A 22,051-nucleotide genomic window follows, 5' to 3' on the forward strand; every position below is an offset into this window, starting at 1 on the left:
GTGTTGTGGCTCGCAGCCCACCCCACACACCCCCTGGTCAGGGCAGCTCCGCAGTAAGAACCGGCAGAGCCACCCTGTGCAGCCAACCCAGCTCCAGGGAGAGCCCTGCTGCAGAGGGACTGCCCTGGGCTCCAGCACAGCCAGGCTGCACGGGCACAGCCCCACACTCATGGCACCACCTGCCCCACTTCTGGACCTTTGCACCTAAGATGCGTTGCCAGCAGGACAAGCAGCGGCACTGTAGGGCTAAAAGCCAAAGCAGAAGCACTGGGAGACCTCTGCCCCACGCTCACCACCACCATCAGCTCCCATTGGCCAAGCAAAGCAAGACAGAGCATCCCTGACTCCAGCACAATCTGCTGCTCCCCTGCAATGGGATGGGGCTGCTGCCATGCTGGCACTGAGCTGACACACAATCCTGTGACACAGAGTGGCACGTGCAGCCGTGGGCACCGCGTCAGCGATGTTTGCTCTGTGGTTTTCTCACACTGCCACTCCCTCAAAACAAACCAGGAGGTGATGGCTGGCATTTGGCAGCACCCAGTGCCCGCACGGTGCAGTTGGCACTGCTGCATCGGGATCCCAAAGAGAAGAAGTGCTTCTGGAACAGCTCCTGGGGTGGCACATCCCACACAGCCCCTCCAGTGCTTCTGCTCCTCGCTGCCCAGCTGGAAGCATCCGTGCAAGGAATCGCAGCAGGCCAGGGCGGCACACCCCAGAGCTTCAACATGTGGGTAAAACACGGATAAAAAACGAGCACGAAGGTTCTGAGAGAAGGGGCTGAAGCTCAGCACCACCTCCAGATAGATTTCCCTCGGAGGGGGACTGCAGTGGCCTGAGCTCAGCGAGCACGGCCTGCCTGCACCACGAGCATCACCTCCAGGACCGGCCAGGCCCTGTGACAGCAGATCCCCTTCATTCATGGGGAAAAGAAACAGCCTTAAATTGAGCAGCACTGCCGCCCCTGTCCCGGTCCCCGGAGCGCCCCCTGGCGGCGCACCCTTCCCCTCCTCCCGCCCGCCCCGGCGCCTTCCGGGAACGGAGTCAGCTGACCCGCCCCGCACGACGGGATTTGTAGGCGCCTCTCGGTCACGTGACGCGAGGCATGCAGGGAAAAAAGAGCGACTCCTCCCCTGCACGCATGCGCACTCGTGGCGCGCGTTGCATCGTGGGGCTCGTAGTCCCGAGCGCGTGGCGCGGCGCGGGCGGCGGGGCGGCGCGGACTACGATTCCCGTGGTGCTCCGCGGCGCGGTGCTGGCGAGGCAGCGGGCCGGGCAGGATGTCGCGCCAGGCCGGCCGCGGCACCGAGAGCAAGAAAATGGTAACGGCGGGGCCGGGCGGGGCCCGCGGGTCCCTGTGCCGCCGGTGGGACTGTCCCGGACGGCTCCGGCGTCGGGCCCGGGGCGGGGGGTGCCAGAGGGGCCGGGCCGTGGCGCGGCCTGGGGTGCCCGCCCTGCCCCGAGCGGTGCTCGGAGCCGCTGCTCTCGGAGCCGTGTGAGCGTGAGGTGCGACGGGAGCGGGGCCGGCTCGCTCCGGTCTGCTTCTGCTTCAAAACAACGCGAATTCGCTCCCCACGCCACGGCGGTGCTCGGGAGCACGTGGTCACGGCCGCAGCGCTGCCCCCCCCCCCCCGAGCCCCCGCCCGCCCCACCGGGCTGTCATCGCACTGGGGCGGCTTGTCGGCCCCGGAGCTGCTGATGTGCTGCAGGGGCTCTTCTTACAGCAGTTAGGGAAGTGCTTCAGGCGCTTGGATTGGTTGGAGAGAGAAACGTTTAGAAGCGTGGCTCTTACAGCTCCGCATTACGGGGCCGCTAACAGCGGGTGAAAGCTTCGTGCCTTTATGCAGCAACACTTCGGACTGGGGACAGCTGGGTCTCCTCCATCCACTCCCGCCCTCTCTGCAGCTTCCAAGCCCCGTCTTTACTAAAATCGCTTAAAAATAGTTTACCCTTCTCTGCATGTTTGTTAAATTTCTCCACTAAACGCCCGGCGTTAAAGGAGAATTCCGCTTTGTCATTCTTGAGTGCTCAGTTAAGTAAGCTTCATCTTTCCTGGAGAAAGGCTGAGCTTCTTTAAAAGAAGACAAAACAAAGCACGTGTGGGTTCATCAGCTCTAAAACCAAGCAAAATTAGCAGGAGCCTGACTGGTTCCTTTCAGACTCCTGGAGGCCTTTTGACTGCTGTTGGCCTCACGAATTACAACGGCAAGATGGAATTCCCTGTCTCTTCTAACAAACCTGATGTCTGTGTGTTGAGTGTTGCAGTCTGGGAGCGACCTCTCCTCCTGTCTGCCTTGGCTCTGTGTAAATGTGTTTGTGCGATCAGTGTTGTCACTTAACTCTGATGTTGTCTCTTTTCCCTTCCTTTCTGCCTGCCCGCTGCTTTCATTCTGTAGTATTGGTATTTGCCATTCATTTCACCTTCTGCATCTATGCATCTCATGGTAGGTGATAGGCTTTTAATCTGAGATTAGACTTTCTCTGATGTTTCTGATTGCCAAAACCAAAAGCAGAAATGAAAGTTGAATTATGATGGCTTATTTGCTCCTGAACACTTGCCTCGGATTCTGTGGAGAGCTGAAGCCTGTTGCAGCCTTCGTTTTGCAGCCATGTAATCACTGATCTGCTTCATGGCTCCCAGGGAAATGCTCACAGGAGCTGTGTGGTGGCTGTGAGAGGAGACACGGCCCTGCTGTGTCCTCTGCAAATCTGTGCAGAGTGCAAGTAATGAAGTAATGCCACTCCTAGCCAGGCCTGCACAGCTCATCTGCTGACCTGACCTGGAACACTCCTTGCTCTTCCTCTTCTGGGTCTGAGTTGATTTTTGTGTATAACTTATGTGGCTCTGTAACTTTCCAGAGTTGAGATGGTTATCACTTTTTCTTTGGCAGCAGAATGTGGTAGGTCAGTGAATGGACAGGCACGTTTTGTCCTGCTGAAAAGACCAAAAATGGGGTCTGTCCATTGTTGCCAATTTGCTGTGCATTCCTGAAACGGATTGTGCCTCTTATCTCAGTCCCTTCACCTCCAGGTCATTGTCTGAAATAAATTCAGGCCCTTGGCAACTGCTGTTACTGCCTGGAGCTGGTCAGTACCACGTGTGAGATGACCTGGAGGTGTCATTGCAGTTATCTGGGGGTGTCCTCATTAAGGCAGAGTGATGCTTAATGGCAGCTCTCAAGACGTGCTAAAAATGGCTATGGGGTGTGAACAGTTCTGGTTTGCCTCTTCAGGTCAGCTGTGGGGCATGCTAATAGCAGTGCTGAGTGTGGAGAGAGGGAGAGAACAAAAGTGCTCGAGTGCTCTCTTGTTCCAGCAGAAAGAGGATTTCTCTTTCCAAAGAAACTGAAGTTGCCTTGCCAAAATAAGAGCTGAGACCTCCTACTGCTCAGCAAATACTTTTGAGATGGCAGCTTTCTGTTCCCCTTCTCCAGGCCATCGGAAGCAGCGCTGGACGTGGGTGCAGCAGTGCTCAATCAGTTTTCATTTTGGCTTGTGCTGACTCCTTTTTACCTCTGCCTAGAACTCAGAGCTCTTCACGCTGACGTATGGTGCTCTGGTCACCCAGCTGTGCAAGGACTACGAGAACGATGAGGATGTCAACAAGCAGCTTGACAAAATGTGAGTGGATCTGCTGCAGCAGAGCCTCGCAGGAGCTCAGGCTTGATGTATATACATCCACGTGTGCTGCTCCAAGAGAAGAAACGAGGCAGACTTGTTTATTCTGGAGCTGTGCTCTTTAATCTGTAGCTTGTTCCTCTTCTGTGCACTCACAGGGGTTACAACATTGGAGTTAGGCTGATAGAAGATTTTCTGGCCCGATCCAACGTAGGAAGGTGCCATGATTTCCGTGAAACTGCAGATGTTATTGCAAAGGTAATTGTCAAAGCACAGCTTCGTTGGGTTTTTACTGCTGCTTGCATTTATCCAGTGCCTTATTGTGTGCTCTCATAGGAGCTCTGATGGGATTCTAGTACAGAGAGAAAGTGGATGGTGAGAAATATATTCTAAAATGTAGTTAGCCACTAGCAGAGTGTAACCAGCATTCTTGTTCACATTCTGTTTGACATAACAGATAGCATTTAAAATGTATCTGGGCATCACTCCAAGCATCACCAACTGGAGTCCTGGAGGTGATGAGTTCTCCCTGATCTTGGAAAATAACCCCTTGGTGGACTTTGTTGAGCTCCCCGACAACCACTCCTCCCTCATCTACTCCAACCTGTTGTGTGGAGTGCTGCGAGGTGCCCTGGAAATGGTGAGCCGACATCTCTCTTCTAGCAGGATGGGAATAATCCAGGTATCTGTAGCACTGAGTGATGGGGTTAAGTGGACTCTGATCTCTGAGGGGAGTCTCGGTTACTCTGTGGGAGTTTTGTTTGCCTAGGCAAGGTGCCCACTGTCCACTGGTAGCCAAAATGTTGGAAGGTGTGATCTTGGAAACTAATAAGTACTTCCCTGGAGCTCTGCGTTGCACATTGTGTCCTCAGAGTCCTTAAGCTGGTGCTTGCAGATCATGCAGGAAGCTGTTTTACAAGGGACGTAACAACTCTGCTTTCCTCTTCCACCTCCTAGGTTCAGATGGCCGTGGATGTAAAGTTTGTCCAGGACACACTGAAAGGGGACAGCGTCACAGAAATAAGAATGAAGTTCATCAGGCGGATTGAAGACAATCTTCCAGCTGGTGAAGAGTGAATCACAGCCCAGTCTCCCTTCAGGGCTGGGGGGGACCAGCTGGTGTTGGCCATTAGCTTTCATCACAGATCGTAGGGATCTAGTGCCCCTGTACATTCAGACTGACTCACTGACTGTTTAAGATGTTATTATATTCTTCTACTGTTACTTCTGTTTTCTGTAGAAGACAGTTACCTAGTTGCTGTTTGTTTCACAGGTTCATTTTGAAGCTTTTTCATAAGGTGATATCATTTTCATATCCCCCTGGGAACTCTTTCTACGCTCAGTTTCTGATTGCGGCGTTGGGTTGTGTGAGAACTACTGCTCAGATTCTAAAAGTGTCCAAACCTGACTGCTGTTAACTGCTGTCCTAGCAAGGGTTGTTTAAAATTCACTTGCAGATAAGTGCATAGCATGTCTGTGGACCAGAGTGGCTTTCTGTAGTTGGTGGTGGTAAAATGCAGGCTTGACAATGCCTGGCACCCTCCCGGGGAAGCTCCTTCTCCTCCCATTCCCCTCTTGGAAGGGCAGAGCCCCTAAACTGTACGGGGAGAACCACTGAGCATTTCAGATGGAAGAAAGGCATTGGTATTCTGCAGCACGCAGCCTGGGGGCTGAGGCAGAACCTCAGACTAACAACTGGAAGGTATTAAATGCATTTCAGCAAGTACTGCCTGCTCTCCTGTTACAGCATATAAACACTGTGCAGTGTGGAGGAGGCAGTGGGGGGATATTCTTACACAGACGTTTAGGCTAAAGCAGAATTTCCCACGTTACTTGAATTGGCAAGCTATGGCAGTCTGCAACACCTGCTGCTCTGTAAAGCAAAGGCAGAAAGTAGCATCATATCACACAAAGCAAGATAACATCTCACAAAGCAACGTGGTGGAAAATCAGCTTCCTCCAGTGTCCTGTTCAGGCAGAAAATGCAGGCAGACGTTCAGTTCTCCAGTCACTTTACGTAGCATGAAGGCACAGAGCCACAGGGAGGATGAGGAGCCTGAAGTTGTTAGCTCGAACTGCCACAAGAGGGGAGCTAGCAGGCCAGATCTCTTCTTGGGTTTGTGCCTGAGTGTAAGGTGTGAGAGGGAAAGGTGCAGGGGATGAGGTTCTTCAGGTGAGTGGTGTCCTCAGGACAGCTCACCCCATCGTTTTGTGCCCAAGGGCGTCCTCCAGCCGAAGGGTTCGGGTGCCCTGAGTGCTCCTAAGGGGCAGAGTTCCATCCACGAGCAGCTGTGGGTGATGGGTTTGGGGCACAGAGGTAGAAAAGATTACACATTTCTCACTGTTGACCATTGAAAAACCATTTTAAGGCTGCATTTTAAAAGCTATTGCATTAAAAGAATCCCAGTGTCAGCTGGTTTCCCTTTGCTTCTTTGGGCCGGGGGGGGCTGCAGCAGGCAGTGCAGTGGCGTGGATTCACCTCTGCCCGGTGATGGGAGCACAGCAGCAGGAATGTCTGGCTGCTGGGTGTGTGAAAGCTGCCCGGAGGGATTGTGGCTGGGGGCAGCGCTGGGAAACCAGACAGTCAATGTTTGCTTGTTTGAGCAGCAGCCTTTCTCTGCCCCGTGAATACCCGTGCGTGTTCATCTGCACAGACTGCTGTCAGCCCTCTTGCAGCTAAGAAATGCTGTTTGTGACCATTCACAGCAGAGAAAAGCCATCTCAGGAGGCTGCTGGGCCCCCTCTTGCACCCTCCTGCACCGCAGTCGGAGTGGGACCTCTCCAGGAGCAGCGATTTGAGCCCTCCGAGCTCCGCGAGCTCCGCAGAGCCCACAGCATCACCGTGCTCAGCTCAGCCCTGGGGATTTGGTGTCATTGTTCAGGGAAAACCCCGATGGCTCAGAGGGCAGAGGGTGACAGCCCCCGTTGGATTCAGGGCAGCGGAGTGGGAGCGGATCAGCGCAGCACTGCAGCTCAGAGCTCACGGAGAGGCTCCATCCCGAGCAGGAGGGGCCGGGGCCGGGCAGCAGAGCCGGCAGAGGGTGCTGAGAGCTCGCCAGCTCCGGCTCCTGCCCGCCTGCTCGCGGCCCCCGAGGGCTGGGGGTGCCGTGTGCCGCCGCCCCCTGCCCCTACAGCCGTCCTGCGGGGTCTGCAGCCCCGGCTGGCGGTGCAGGCTCGATGCCTCGCCCTCCAGCTGCCCCCAGGCAGAGGATTTAACCGCGGCAGAGGTTGTCTCTGTGTCCTGGTGGCATTACGTCGGTGGGACAGAGCAGGGGCAGGCACAGGGCCCGGGGGTCTGTGCCGCCTTCAATCCCATCCCAGGGTGGGGGGGAAGGATGGGGAGCTGATGAAGGCTTTGCACTGAGGGGCACCGAACCGTTTGTGCCAGGCACGGTGCAGCCGGGCACCCAGCCAGCAGCTCCTGCACTGAAGGGGCTTTTCCCCTTGGCTGGAGCTGGCAAGCATCACAGCATCACGTGCCACCATCCGACCCGCAGCAAGGAGCAAGGCTTGCAGCCAGCGCGGCCCCAAAACGCACCCAGCACACCCTAAGGCAGCTGCTGGCTGTCCTCGCATCCCCCGGGCTGCTCTGGGGCAAGAGAGAGCTCAGCACCCCACCTCCTCCTCCTCAGTGCTGCAGAGCGGGCCTCCCTCTGCACCCAGCTGGGGCTGCATGGCACACGGGGGTCATCGTTCCTCCATCCCTGAGCAGCAGGATATGTGCACTCCGACCCCACAGTGGTCCTAAGAGGGGCAGCTGGGTCAGGACCAGCCCAGGCCCTCTGAAAGAGCAAAAAGCAAAAAAAAAAAGCATTAAGTAAATTAGAACTGTCTACTACCAAGTAGCTCACTGTAGACAAGGGAGAACATGCAAAACGCTCTGTTTGAAACCTCCTAAATATTACCATGTGCTGTTTATAGGAAACAAATGGGGAAAGGCATGCTGCATCAATAAAACCCCGAACATGGTTGGAGTTGGACTGAAGCCTTTCCACGGCTCTAGGTTATTGAATACCCTCTGCTTTCATGTGGTGCCAGCCCTGACCCCTGGACACATACCACGAAAGGGAAAGTTGACTTGTGGGAATAATAGACATTCCTGATGAGCAGTTTAACCTGGCAGGAGGAGAGGCAGCTTTGGGCTGCTGGTATCTGCGTGATATTCAGGATGACAGTGGCAACGTGCAGGCAACAAGGGGGAGCACTCCAAGGGGAAGGGGCTGCAGGGCACCAGGCAATGGGTTCCCTCTACAGGGCCACGTCCTCACCCCGTGCCCAGCTGTGGGTGCTGGCAGTTGGATTTGCAGAGCTGCTGCTGCAGTTCTCAGAGAGGGCAGGAGCTTTGCCAGCTCTCCTCGTGTAGAGGAGCAGGCCATGGGGCGATGCTGGGCACATACCACTGGTAATCCATTCCCTTCTCTCAGGGCTCTGCTCCTGCTGTGCCACTGCTGGTGCTGGGACAGGGATCTCTCTGGCAGGGACACATTTCCAGGCTGATGTCCTCACTGCTGGGGCAGCTGCCACAGCTGTCAGCCAGATGTGCAGCGCTCACTGGGGCTGCACAAAGGGACATCTCCCCCACCAGGGCTCGAGCACAGGGATGGCAGCTCCCCAGCAGGGTGGCACCATGCAGCCCACGGATATTTCTTCAGCAGATATCGGTGTCACATTCCTCCCCCTTCTCCCAACACAGAGCACAAACCATGCAGGGATGGAGGCAATACCACTCCTCCAAAAACTCTCTTGAACTCTGCTCCCCGGGAACCCCCCAGCTCACCACACTCCTATTGGGTTCACACATCCCATAACCTCCTCATTATTTAGCACAGATTTCACTCCTCCCTCTTCCTGAGGCTCCTGGCCGACCCCACTGAGCATCTCCCAGCACTCCATGCATCCCATTTGGGCATATAATGTGCTTTCCAGCCAAAAACATGCAGCATGTTCCCTGCCCTGGAAAGCTGGCAGGGGATGGGGTGGGCAGAGCAGCCATGCCATGCTGTGCACGAGAGGTGGGACACATTGGAGGCACTGGGGTGAAGAAAACTCCCTGAGCAGCACCAAACCCTCAGCCAGGTAATTGCATCAGGCCCTACAGCTGCTGGAGAGCCAGCATCTCCTGCTCCCAGCCTGAGGAAAGGTAGCATTACACTTTTAATTAGCACTGTAATTACCGTTTCAGGATCTGCCTGCACTGGTGTGGATGAGGGCTGCTGTTCTAGCAGAGCTCAGTGCCTGCAGCAGGATGCAGCACCCACGGGACCCCCAGCACCTCCCCAGCAGCATTTCCAGGGACCATCCAACCCAGGGGGGATGTGCAGTGATCCGAAGAGAAATGGGAAAGTGTTGGTGCTGAGCAGATTGGGCCCACGGTGAGCTCCTCAGCTGCAGGCCAGCAAAAGGGAAGAGAGACATTTTGATGGGAAATGTTTGTTTTCTTTTAGAGTAGTTTTAATTGTGGCTTCCAATGGAATGGAAATGGTGAAGTGCTCTGCGTGTCCCCAAGCTGCAGCCAATGGGGCTGCAGAGCACAGAGCTGAGGGCAGCACAGGGCAGAGCCCACCCCACTGTGTCTGACCTGGCACCCCTGGGTTAAATCTGTCCCCTGGCAGCTCAGGGCTGGATGTCCCTGCAGGGACTCATCCCCATCCTTGCAGAGCTGTCCCCCAGGCCACCCTCCATCCCCATGCATGGGAACAGGGCACCAGTGCTGGATCTGACAGGTGCCCATGGGCTCCAGCAGTCTCCTCCTCATGGTTATGGGGTCATCTTGAAATCGGTGCAGCTCCCATCACTGCAACCCAGAACACCAGGATGTGACCCAACCCCGACCCCGTCCCCATCCCATCCCACCCCGCTGTGGTGAGCAGCTGGCCCCGACCCGGATGGCTGCGGCGAAGGCCTCTGAGTGGTTAAATGAACAGAGAGAGGAGAATAACCATCTGAGCCTTTAACAGCATTCCCCTCCCCAGGCAAAGTGCAGCCCCAGAGCTTTCATCTCAGCCCGGAGCCCACTGACATCATGCACACCATGCCCGGCTGAGACGTGGGGACGCGCTCAGGGAAAGTGCTCACCAGAACAATGCCTCTTCTTTTATTATTTATTTTTTTCCTTTTTCCTTTTTTTTTTTTTTTTTCTAATTTCAGAAGAAAAAAAAAAAATTGGTTTTGCTTTAATTAGTGCCGGCGCTGACATCCAAAGGCTTGGAGGGTTTGCTGCCCTGCCCCAGGCTCTGGCTCCATGTCCCTGCACCCCACAGTGAGAGCCCCATGGGCACCCCCTGCCCATCCCTGCGCTCAATGCCTTTGGGCAGCCGTGTTACTGCTCCCTGCAGCAGCCAGGCAGTGCTGGGAAGTTGCTCGAGCACAGAGCTCCCATGGAGGGGAGCTGGACGTGGCCCCTGGAAACCTGATTAATCCCCTGAGAGTGGAGCACTGGGATGAGCTCTGGGTCAGACCTCTCCCTGCCCAGCACACAAGAGCAGCGAGGCAAGGGGCTGCCCTGGGATACATCACCCCCTGAACTCCTGCAGCCTCCTGCCCTGGGCTCCAGCATCCCCCATCCAACACTCCCCCATCCCTCAGGCTCTTGCATCCCTCAGTCCTGGGCTCCGGCATCCCGTAGGCACCACCATCCCACGGGCACTGACATCCCTTGGGCTCCAATATTCCATGGGCAGCAGCACCCCGTGAGCATCAAACATCCCATGTGTGCCAACATCCTACGGGCTCCAGCATCCCCTGGGTGCCAGCATCCCTCAGGATCACGCATCCCCTGACCCCAGGCTCCGGTGTCCCCCATCCCCTGCACCTCCCCAGCCCTGGCTGCACGGAGCTGTGCAGCAGTTTAGGATGGAATGAGGAAGCGAGGAGTGGGCACCCGACGTGGAGACGCCTTGGCATGGGCTGTGGAAAATGGAGGCCTAGAGAAATGTGACAGCAGGCTGGACTCGCTCGCGGTACCACACAGGCGTAGTTAAGCCTTCAAGCCTGCCATTGTTCTCCCCTAATTATTCCCACTCCCTGAGTATTACACCCCATAATTCAGGAAAGCTGAGTAATGGAAGAAACAACAGCAATTTTAATCTCTCAGTACCGGTGGTCTCTACCAAAAAAATGCTTTCAAGAACTCTGTGGTCGCGACTTCCTCTGGTTGGTGGGCAGAGAGGGGAGGGAGAGCTGGTCACCGGGAACGGCACGGGGGGGTGGGACCGTGTGGGACCCCAATGGCACCGGGAGAGGAGCACCGGGAGAGCCCCACAGGTACTGTGAGCCCCATGGGGAGTGTGGGCAGCTGCTGGGGACGTGGGGCCAGCCAGAACTGAGGATATGGGGACAGCTGGAGATGGGACATGGGATCAGATAGAGCTGGGAATGTGGGATCAGATGGATCTGGGGCCATGGGGACAGCCAGCGCCTTGTGCCATCAGCATTTTGTCTCCTGCTTGTGGCTAAACTGCAGAGGAAAGAACCAGGCGTCATGCTTTTGGTCAAAGAACGTTTTCCTTAATGGGGACTTCCTTGAAGAAAAAAAACAAACCCTCCTCTCCCTAGAAATGCTTCTGATGTTGGACATGAGGCACTGTGGGACTGCGTTTCGATGAGAGCAATCCCAATTGATCTGGAGGAGCCTGGGGGGAAGGGGACCCCATGCCAGCCCCATCCTGCTGCAATGGGAGGCACAGCGTTCATGGGGCTGGGACTGGGAGGACTTGACCTAGATGACCTCATTGTTTTTTTCCAACCTTAACAATTCCATGACCCCATGAAGATCCCTTCCAACTGTTCCTATGAAATGCACTCAGCTGTTTCAGCACTTTGCCCATCAGTGACGTTCAGGGCTGCCCAAAGCACCGAACGTGCCCGGATCTTCCTGCAGCCACAGCAGCTAACGAAGCCTCAGTAAATTAAAAGTGTTTTCCCTTCTGTTTGATGTTTCTGCAAAGCAAAGCTCGGGACAAGGGAAGAAGTGGCACACGAGGCCACGCAGGGACAGCCCCAGCCCAACGCATCCGAGCGGACGGAGCGGGCACTTTTGGGACCTGGTGCTCAGCATCAGCTCTCAGCCAATGGTTCTGTTCAGACCACGCGATGCTCCGCTCACTGCTGTGCTTGGAGAACACATCTCTGCCCCAGGTACAGCCAGGATGTCCTCACTGCATCCAGGACAGCCGCTGCCCCTCGCTGTGTCCCAGATCCCGCTGTGCCCCGGGTGCCCAGCGGTGGCACGGGGTGGCCCTGAGCAGTGGAGGGGTGCGTGCTGCCTCTGTGTGGTCCGCAGCCATCTGGATGTACTTACAGCAATCCTGCAGCAATTGCAAAAAGATCAAAAACTCGTCAGGCCAACCTTGATTCCCAGCGCATTTTTGGCATTTTTGAGGACTGGTGTCTCAAACCTGACGGTGGGGAGGGGACACGGCCCGCAGCACCCCGGGCAGAGCTGGCATCACCCCGAAACCTCAGCACAGCCCAGGAGGATGCCGTGCCCCACGTCTGGCTGCAGTGCACAGCCCCTTCCCTATGGGGGCACGAGGTCTCTGCACAGCACTGCCTGGTGTCAGATGGCTGAGCAGTGCCCGCAGAGCAGCACTCCCATCATCACCTCCATCCTCACGGTGGGGGGAGGCAGAGTGGTGCCAGTGCTGCTGCATGGCTCAGTCATGGCAGGAGTGGGCTCGCCTGGCCGTTCCCCTGCGCTGCCTGGAATGGGGCCACGTACTGCTTTACAACTAAAATAACACATTATTTCATTGAGGGCCAGAGCTGGCAGCGCAGTGAGGGCACAGTGAGCAGCGGTGCTGGGGGAGGAGAGGAGCACCAGGGGCTGCTGTGTCCCCAGGTCACCTGTCCCCATTGGGGATCCCCCTTTCCTCAAGTCTCCCCCCAAGCCTTGCACCCCATCTATGGGCTGGGATGAGCTCTGTGTGGTGCTCCGTCCTACTGCCTGGCTTCCCATGGGAAAGAGGGGCTGTGCTGTGCCCCAGGCTTCCCATCACAGGGAATTCAATGGGTCGAGCCCATGTCCCAATCACACACTGCACCATCTGCTCCAGTGCCCATTGAAAAGGGCCCCATTCTGCCCCCGACCCATTGATAGCCCCAACAATAGCGGGGCAGGTAAAAATCATATAGCAACCAGTGCACTTTCCTGGGCAGTGCTGCTGGCAGCGGAGCTCAGCGGGACCAGGGCTGAGCTCTGCACAACCTCAGCACCTCAGGGCACCCCCAAAGCACCCATGGGTGACGGTGCTGTGAGGCAGAAGGGAGCACAGATCCCAGCTCTGTGCCACAACTGGACCTCCTCGGAGAGCAACCCCCATAAAACGAAGCAGCAGCTGTTCACAGGATAATAAAACATTATTTTCTTTTCTCTTTTAAAGCTAGTTTACTGCAGAAAGGTTTCAGCAGCACAGCAACACGCCAGGAGCAGCAAACCCATCACACTGACTCTTCAGGCAGGTCACTGCCCTCATCCCATGGGACAACCCCCATCATCTATGGAGCACAGACCCAGTGGGGTCCCCATCCCGGGCAGGAGCACCCACAGGGACACAGCTCTGCTCCTCAGCCCTGGAGGCAGATTTACAAGTGAGCAGCCAGGGGTGTTTATGGTGGGCTGGAATGCGTGCTCCGAGCACGTGATGAGTTTACAACGTGCCAACATGTGGATTTATTTCCAGCCCACTGGCAGCGAGTTAATCACAGCAGGCGCAGGGAGAGGTGACAGGGAGAGGTGGCACTGGGGACACGGGTGCTCACAGGAGCTGCTCACCCCTGGAACAGCACTAAGCCGTTGTGAGCAGCATCCTGCAGCAATATCTGCATGTGCCTGCTCGGATCTCACAGCACTGAGTGGCAGCGTGGGTCACTTCACCCCTTGTGCCCACCCCACTGGGCAGGGATGCTCGGCACCGAGCAGCACTTCTCTCTGCCATCCCATGGGATGAGGACGGACCGATGGGCAGCAGACAGCCCCCACTGCACCGCTGCTGCAGGAGAGGTTTAACCTCAGCTGCTCCTCTGCTTTACACCCTCAGTGCTGTTCCCAACCGGGGGCTGGAGGCTCCCACCTGCACCGTCCCTCTGCAGCACAGGGAGCCCTGGAAATGGGAGGCGAGCGCAGTTTTTCCATGCATATGTATATAGGAGGGAAGCCAGCTGCCAAAGTAAATACAACCCTTCCCTTTCCAAAAATGTCCTCCAGGAATTGTAAGGGATCCTGGAGCAAGCATTCTGTCTCAGATCCTTTATGCACACAAACCAGCTTCGGTGTAGCCCCGGTGAAACCCGTGCACAGAGAGGGTTATTTTTATGGCACGCAGCAAAGGCGCTGGGAGCCGGGCACGGCCGCGCACACCCGCACGGAGCTTTAGCAGAGAAACAATCCCAGTAAAGAGCTTTATAGCCACCGAGGAATGTGGAACCTCCACCAGCCCGGCCGGGGCTCGCAGAGCTGATTGCTTTGGGATTTGCTCTTTGAGGGGGGGGTTGAGTCTCCGTGGTTGCAGGCTCCGAGGGTCCCAGCCGCCCCTGCGGTTCATTAGGATGCTGAGTGGTGACGGGGGATGCTTTGAGGAGGGCAGCTGTGTTTGTGGGGTAAGGGAAGGAGCCGTGAGGCTCCCGCTGCCTTCTCCTGTTCTAAAGCCTGGGTTGAGCCCCCTGGGGTGGGGAGTGCTGCTGGGGACCCCTGGGTGCTGCGCCCCGGGCACCGCCGCACTCATCGCAGCCGTGTTTTCTTTACCGATCTTTCCTTGCTCACTTAAGTGACTTTGGAAAATGGGATTTTGGCTCTTAAATCGTTCAGGGGCTTTTGAAAATTTGACTCTAAATACTTTCCGAAGTGCATTTGTATGAAGTAATTCTCTCCAACCTCCCACAGTGGTAGTCAGATTGCATTTAATCCATCACTGAATGTTCCCGAAGGCTGCGAGCTGGCTCCACGCGGCACACGGAGCCACGGCCGGCACCGTGCTCACCCCAGGGCTGCTCCCACCTGCTCAGGGATGCTCCAGGACCGCGCCCTCCCTCCTCACACCGAGGACAAGGGGCTGGCAGTGGGCACAGTGCTGCAGTCCCACCCCACGGGGAGCATCATCTGCGCAGTGCAACCCAATGCAGCGCATCGCAAGCAGCAGGGCTCGGTCTCACCTGCTGTGGGGCCAGGCTGAGATAATGGTTTGGGGCCCCCATTTCCCCCAGAAAGGCACCCGGTCCCCTCTGCAAATGCCACAGCTTTTCCTGCTGAGTGCTGCAGGCTCGTTTTTGGAGCAGCCACCCTCCTGGTGGAAACGTGGAAATGATATTCCAGCGCGCAGCGCTGATTTGATTACGTCCGTGACCCACCGAAATTAAGTTAGAGCTGAAAACATCCCGTGATTGAATTATTTCTCTCTCTTGCTCTGTCTGTGCGGAGCAGCGGGCTTGGCTGGGATGTGCCACCCCTGGACACAGCACCTGGATCCCAGCGGGTGCAGCTCTCATCCTCTGCTGGGAGCTTGAGGCCACCGTGGAGCGCTGGCACAGCGGGCGGGTGATGCTCTGCCAGAGGTTGGAGGCAGTGGAGCTGCTAAATCCCATGCTAAGCCCGGCTTCCTCCTGCCAGCGGGGAGCTGCACCCTGCACAGAGCCATCCTGGTGCATGTCCCACGGATGCAGGAGGGGACCTTCAGGGATGGCACCGTGGGGACAGTGCTGAGGAAGGCGTGGGTGCCCCCAGTGCTTTGGAAGGGGCAGAAGTGTGGTGCGTGGCACTGTGGGGAGATGGAGCAGGGCAGCGTGGTCAGGACATCACAGCTTTGTCCCGGGATGCAGCTCAGCTAAAGGGCAGGAAAAAAGGGCACAGAGGGACTGAGCAGGGGGGTGATGACAGGAGGGAGAGGCCAGCACAGAGCGGGGCTGCGGCCGATGGTTCGCTCTGTGGGACAGAGGAATGTCTGTGCTGCTAATGAGTCTGTTTGGAGAGGAAATGCTTTGCCAGTGAGAGCTCCAGTTAAACAAGGCCCGTTCGCTTCTGCAGGAGCTGCTGCTGCACCCGTGGAGGCCCCTCCGTGCTCTGCCCCACACCGCAGGCCTGGGCTCTGCAATGGGATGGCTGTTGGGATGGAGGCAGCACGGGGTGAGGAAGGGGCTGGCACCCCTGGGAAGAGCCGTCCTGGGTGTGCACGGTGCCCCCACAGAGCCCCTGCACCCACCCAGCCCCGTGCTGGCCAGAGCACATCAGCATTCCTGGGAGCAGAGTCTGGGGGACAGCATTGAGGGGGGATTAGCTGTCTGTGCTCCCCCCACTCAGGCACTTAATACGGAAAACAAACAGCCTTGCGTGCCCCGATCCAGACGGGTTTTCTCTGTGCACGTTGCCTGGGAGACCCTAATCTGCCTCTCTGGGCACACCGGGGCCCTGCACCCCCAGGATGACACCAGAGGGTCACCCCAATCCCTGGCAGCTGCAGTGGGGCTGGTGGTGGTGGCCCTGCTGTGTGGGCACGTGGCTGCCAGTGGGACACAGTGACTGCTCTGCTTTGGGGAACAGCGTGGTGGGCAGTGAGGGCAGGAGGTGGGGGCTGAGGAACACGATTCAGAGCCGTGCTGAGCCTGTCTGCGTGCCACAGAAGGATCTTCGGGGTGGTGGTATCTTCCCATCATAGCAAGGAGAGCAGGGTACCCTGGGCCTGCTTAAGGACTGTGTGGGTGGTTTGGAGCAGTGCTGCTCCAGCAGAAAGGCCAAAAAGGGGAAAGAAATTGGAGCCCCCATCCACCCCATCCATCCATCATATCCATCCCATCCCCAGCACCCAGCCAAGGGGCCGGCACAGCTCCTGGGTGATATTTTCCCACCCCTATGGCAGCTATTTCCAGCACCAGCATCCCTAGGGCACTGTGCACCCCAATACCCAGTGGGGGTGTGACCCGTGGGGCACTGAGGGAGTGATGACTGCAGCACAGGAGGGATGGGGCCGGAGATGGGGGAGAGGGGAGTGACTGCATTGATTTTGCTCACCGTCTCCGTGCAGGAATTGGGAAGGAGTAATAACATCCGAAGTAACAAAATAAAAGTAAGCAAAGAGAAATACGAATGAGAACAGAAGTAGATTAAAAGAAAAGGGGGAAAAAAAATAAGAAAAAATAAGAAAGGAAAAGGGATTTAAATAAATAAATAAATAAATAAAATAAGGGAAAAGAAATAGGAAAAAAAAAAAATTATAAAGAGGAGAGGAAAGCCCGCCGCCGCCCTCCCAGCCCAGCCCGGCCCGGCCCGGCCCGGCCCGGCCCCTCGCCCCCTCCCTCGCTCCCGCACGGCCCCGCTCCGCCCCGCTCCGCTCCCCCCGCACCGCCCCGCAGCCAGAGCGGCCCCGGCCCCGCCGCGCCCGGGGCAGGCTGTACCGTGCCGAGCCGTGCCGACAAGACCCTTGCCGTACCGAGCCGAGCCGTGCCGAGCCTGACCGTCCCCCGATGCGATCCTGAGCAGCGCAGGGCCGAGGTAAGGCCGTCCCGCACTCACCTGCACGCACGTGTGGCCGCGCTCCGCGCAGTGCTCCCGTCCGTCCCGGAGCGCTCGTTACTTTTCCCCGTCGGGCTCTTCCGACCCTCTCTCCGGGAGAGCTCTTCACCCTCGCGCTGCTCATCCGTTCTTACAACGCTCTGTGTGTTTCGTCCCCCACCCCTTTACCCTCGACCCCGTTTGATCCCCCCCCCGCCCCCCAACGCTGTCCCGGCGCTGCCCGACCCGTCCTGCGGGCACAGAGTGCGTCCGTGGGAGCAGAAGGGGATGGGGGGAACGGGCTGAGCCCTTTGGGGCCGTGTCCCTGCGGGGCTGCGGCTGCCCCGACCCTCTGGGATGCGGCTTCGCCCTAAAACATTGCCCCGAGCGGGGATCGGGGCGGATGGGGGCAGCTCGTTCCCAATACCTCGGGCAAGGCAAGGTGCTTCTTGCATTTAGGAGCCGCTGTTAATTGGCTCCTGCTCCGCAGAGCCCCCCAGCTCTGAGCGTTCCCAGTGACCCACCACGATCCCCCCGTCCGTTCCCCGCGGGCGAAGCAATAACCCACTGCCGCTATTTGCTCCTCTGCGGGCGGCTCTGCTATAGGGAACATGTTTAATAAATCATAAGGCCGGTGAATTCCTGGGATTTTTATTGCTTCTGTAAAAATGCAATTTTGATCTGTCTGCGAGGGACACTGGGAAACAAAGCGGCTCCGTGCGGGGACCGCACCCCGAGCCTTAGAAAGCTGGGGGGGGGGATGGGGGGAGAAGGGGCTGCGAGACCCCCGAGGGGGCAGTGTCCAAGCCGGGGGTGGCACGGTGCCCTGCCCCCGTCCCGGCTCTTGGGGGCTGAGTGCTCAGAGGGGGACGGGAGCACTGAGCTGGGGAGCCCTCGTGTTAAGGGGGGGATGTGAGCACGGAGGGGGGGACTGTGCCCCCCGCACACTGCCGGGCTGCGGCAGGCAGCGCGATGCCAGGGAGCTCTGGCAGCCCCGGCCCCAGCCAGGCTTCGGATTACACTTTTCTTCCTCGCCCTATTGCCTGGGGGGGGGGGGGGGGAGAGAGAGAGAAAAGCAGCGAAAACAAAACTGTTCCGAAAAGAAAAAAAAAAAAAAAAAGGAAAAAAAAAAGAAAAGGAAAAAAAAAGAAAAAAAAAAGAAAAAGAAAGAAAGAACAACAAAAAAAAAAAAAGAAAAAGAAAAAGGGGGAAAAAAAAGAGATTCTTGCAGGAGGAATCACCCGGTTTCCATCAGCGGCCGCCCCGGCCCCCCCCGGAACCCCGCGCTGCCGCACTGCAGGACGTGGGGCTCCTTGCCACGCTGGGGCGAAGGAATGAAAATAAAGCCCTTTTCCCTCTCAGCTCGTCCCAGCCGGGGCTGAGGACTGCAGCTCAGAGCTGCCGGGGGCTCCGTGGGGCTTTGGAAATCGCGCCGTGGTCGGAAGGGCTCTGTGCGGAGCTGCGGGAGCTGCTGCCCCCTCGGCGCCGTCGGGGCCCACGGGTGACACCGCCGTGGGTGAGCCGGTGCCGGGCTCCTGCCCGCTCCGTGCCTTTGTTTCAGGCTGCCTGGCTGCGGGCAGGGAGCTTTCCTTTGTACGAGCATTTAAATTCTTTGCAGTGATTCATATGTTCCATTCATATGAAACGCAGTTGTGCGGAGTGTGAATGGGGACTGCTGGGGGATTTTGAAGGCAGTGAGCCCCAGAAGTGTCAGAAGTTATTCACACCTTGGTGAAATCAAGGATATTTCTGTCCGTGGCTCTTGGCAGGGGCTCAGAGCAGCGTTGGGTTTTCGGTTTCCCATTTGGAGAGCGGAGTGAGGGGGGAGTGCAGCGGCGGCCGTCTGCTCCGGCATTGGGGTCACAGCCCCCAGCACCATCCGTGGGGCTCCAGTCCCTGCTGGGCTGCTCCTGTGGGGTGGGAGCCCAGCAAAGGGTGAGCATTCCTGATCCCTGCCCCACTCCAGGGCTGCTCTGCGACCGCAGTGCTCAGGAGGTTGAGAAATCCCCCCCATGCAGTGCTGTGGGGGGAAACTGGGCTCACAGCGATGGCTGGGGTGTGTGTGGGGGGGTCAAGCAGAGCCCTGAAGGCATCTATGTGCTCTGGAGGAGCTGGCAGCCCGCAATGGGGAGCACTGCTTTGGGAGGAGCTCAAGCAAAGCAGTGATGCCTGAGCTGGGGTGCTCCCAGGTGTGGGGCTGGGGTTCAGAAGTTTGTGGGGGGGCTCAGAGCTGATCTCGGGGTGTGCGGGCACTGCACGGTGCATCCCCTGTGAGGTTGGATCTACCGTGCCAGGTTCCAAGGCTCCATCCCCTATAGCATCAGTGACACGAGGGACAAAACGGCCGCGGGTGGGACCCCCGGGAGCACCGAGCTCCCCATGTGCGGTGCACACAGCACAGCTCTGTCAGCACCGGGCACGGCCACCTGCAGAACCCATTAACCCCATGAAAGGGGCGTGAAGGGCCCTTCCCTTCCCCTTTCTCACACACTCCCCCTGTCATTCTCTCATATTTCAGCTTGTCCGCAGCTCGGCAAGCGGCAGAGTTTCCATTCCCCTGTGCTAAAGAAAGCGTCTGTGGCAACACAACCCAACAGCCCGGGAGGGGAGGGAGGAGGAGATGCCTAATTTCAGTTGTTTTTATTCCTCCAGTTCTCCCTCCCAAGCTCTCCCCTTTCAGAGGGGCACGGGCTGTAGGGCTGATGCGGATCTCCCAACCTGTGCTCTGCCCTGGCTGCTAATTATGGCAATTAACTGCCTGCTTGGACAGGCTGAGGGGGCACCAGTGGGCACCGACTCACACCCAAGGGCTCAGTGCTCCTCTGCCCTGCTCTCCCCTGGATATTTCGGGGGGGATGACCGGAAAAATCCCAATCCCTGCAGGAATCCTATAGGACAGAGCCCTGCGGGGCTGCAGGCAGTGCCAGGAACGTCACCCGATGGGGACATGGCTCGGCCCGGTGCGGATGCCAGCAGACACCATAAGCCTCTTTTCCTTTTCCCCTATGCCGGAGCCGTCCCTGAGTCACATCCCTGTGCCTCGCCCCCTCCCCGGGGCTGTCTGCTCTCTGCACAACCCCGCGCATCGTCTGCGGACATCAAAGCACTGAGATCAAACCCAACTGCGCGGGGCCTTCTCGGCTGGACGGGTTTCAATGTCCTGAGCACATCTGCTCGGGGTCGTGCCGGGCAGTGGGGTCCGTGGGCTGCAAACCCCACAGCCTGCGTGCATCCCCACGGCTGCAGGAGCTGAGCCCTTCCTTCCCCACATCCCACCCCAAACCCCCGTGTCCCCTCCGGGCCCCCCCGGCACTACTCCAGAGTGCTGCGGGCGGGAGCTGGGCGATGTTAGGAAAGGGGAAGGGAACAGAGCAGCCCCAAAGCATCTGCGTGGGGTGCTCTCCCATCAGACATCTGCCGAGGCTCCGTGCCCTCCCGTGGCCCCGATGTCATCTGAGTTCACGCGGTGCTGCGGAGCGCAGGAAAGAACTGCCGCCAAATCCCCGGCTGCTGTGCAGCAGGGTCTCATCTCCTCTGCCTCCCCTGGGGCCGAGCCCGTCCCCCGGTCCCATCTGCAGATGTTTGTCCTCAGAGACTCTCCCGGCGCCTCCGTGCACGACAGGGTTTGGTGGGGAGGGAGAAAGCCCTCTCCATTTCCACCTGCTGCTCTGCGCAGGCAATGAGGGGATGGAGAGGCGCAGCTCTCCCGGCGTGGGTGCTTTGCACCAAGTGCTCAGCTCTCACCGGGGCTCACAGCCCCATGGCAAGGTCGCTCTTCTGGGGAGGATATGGCCCCAGGAATGCCCCCAGGCTGCAGACCCCAAAGCCCGGGGCTGTGGGGCCGCACCTCCCGTGCAGATCTCCCTGGCGGCTGCTGAGAGCCTCTTTATTGTTCCTGAGGAGGGTTTTATTTCACCGCTGCCTTCCAAGTTCCCAGGGATCTAAATTGTAAAGAAGGGGTCTTGTAAAGAGCCCCGTCCAGATGAATGAGACGATACCGCCCGTATCGAGGTGAGATCGATCCGTCCTTTGTGCGCAGACAATGCTGCCGCGGGAGCAAACAAGGACACAGCCTTTCTTCTGGGGCACATTAGCCTAAATCAGAGCCTCCTCTTTGTTTCTCCCTGCAACCAAAGCCCCGCAGCCGGACCGCCTCGTGCCCAGCTCCACAGCCACGCGGGGCTTCTCCCCTCCCCCACAGCCCCGAGCAGTGCTGGGGGGTGCCCCATTGCCACAGGGACAGCTGAGCTTTGGGGTCAGCCCCACACACAGTGCCCGGCTCACCTGCTCTCATCCTGGGGCCGATTTACGGCTTCCCACCAGAATCCCGTGGTCGCACCTCAGTTCAGGGCTGCATTTTTTCCCTTGGGGACTCTGGCTCAGCTCCAGCCCCACTCCTCGGGGTGAGAGCCCGGAGCCCGGGTGCGCATCGGGACACGTCGCTGCCGAGGGGATATCGGTGTCAGGACAGCACGGCGGTGCTGATAAGGCAGCAGAGCCCTGGCACAGAGGGAGCTGCAGCACTCTGCTCACATTCCACGTAGCTTTAATTTCAGTGTCCACTGCTTATCGCTGTGCTCCCGCTCGCACCGAGCGCTGCGGGGTCAGCAGTGAGCTCTGCCATCCCACCTCTGTGCGAGCTGCCAGTGCCCACCGAGGTTAACTATGTGGGCTTCTGCCAGAGCAGCATATTTTCGGCCTCAAACACGCATTGTCCGTGATTTCAGAAAGGTATTCTCACCAGCCTGGGCAGAAACAAGCTCCCTGTTCTTGCTGTATCCCGATAGCACAGCCTGGCACTCCGGGTCCGATCCCCCACGTCGGGGCTTTGGGTTACAGCAGTGAGACTTCTGTCTGCTCCCTGCCATGAATCGCACTCCTCTGGTCCCACTGATAACCCCACCCCACAGCCTCACCTGCGCTTCGCTTTGGGTTGATGCTCAGGGCTGCACCGAG

The 22,051-nt window shown here is 58.0% G+C and overlaps 1 protein-coding gene across 1 annotated transcript; it reads left to right on the forward strand.

Moving 5' to 3' along the window:
- The first annotated feature begins 1,251 nt into the window (after positions 1–1,251).
- On the forward strand, positions 1,252–5,020 carry TRAPPC3 (trafficking protein particle complex subunit 3). The gene is made up of 5 exons (XM_065744548.1): positions 1,252–1,322; positions 3,524–3,621; positions 3,777–3,876; positions 4,076–4,258; positions 4,576–5,020. Exons 1-5 carry the CDS (start codon positions 1,281–1,283, stop codon positions 4,693–4,695), a joined length of 543 nt encoding a protein of 180 aa, XP_065600620.1. The 5' UTR covers positions 1,252–1,280; the 3' UTR covers positions 4,696–5,020.
- Positions 5,021–22,051: the final 17,031 nt, after the last annotated feature.

The sequence above is a fragment of the Cyrtonyx montezumae genome, unplaced genomic scaffold (genome assembly GCF_038088225.1).
Source record: "Cyrtonyx montezumae isolate F1298 unplaced genomic scaffold, pur_monq_1.0 scaffold_31, whole genome shotgun sequence".
In the NCBI taxonomy this organism is placed as follows: Eukaryota; Metazoa; Chordata; class Aves; order Galliformes; family Odontophoridae; genus Cyrtonyx; species Cyrtonyx montezumae.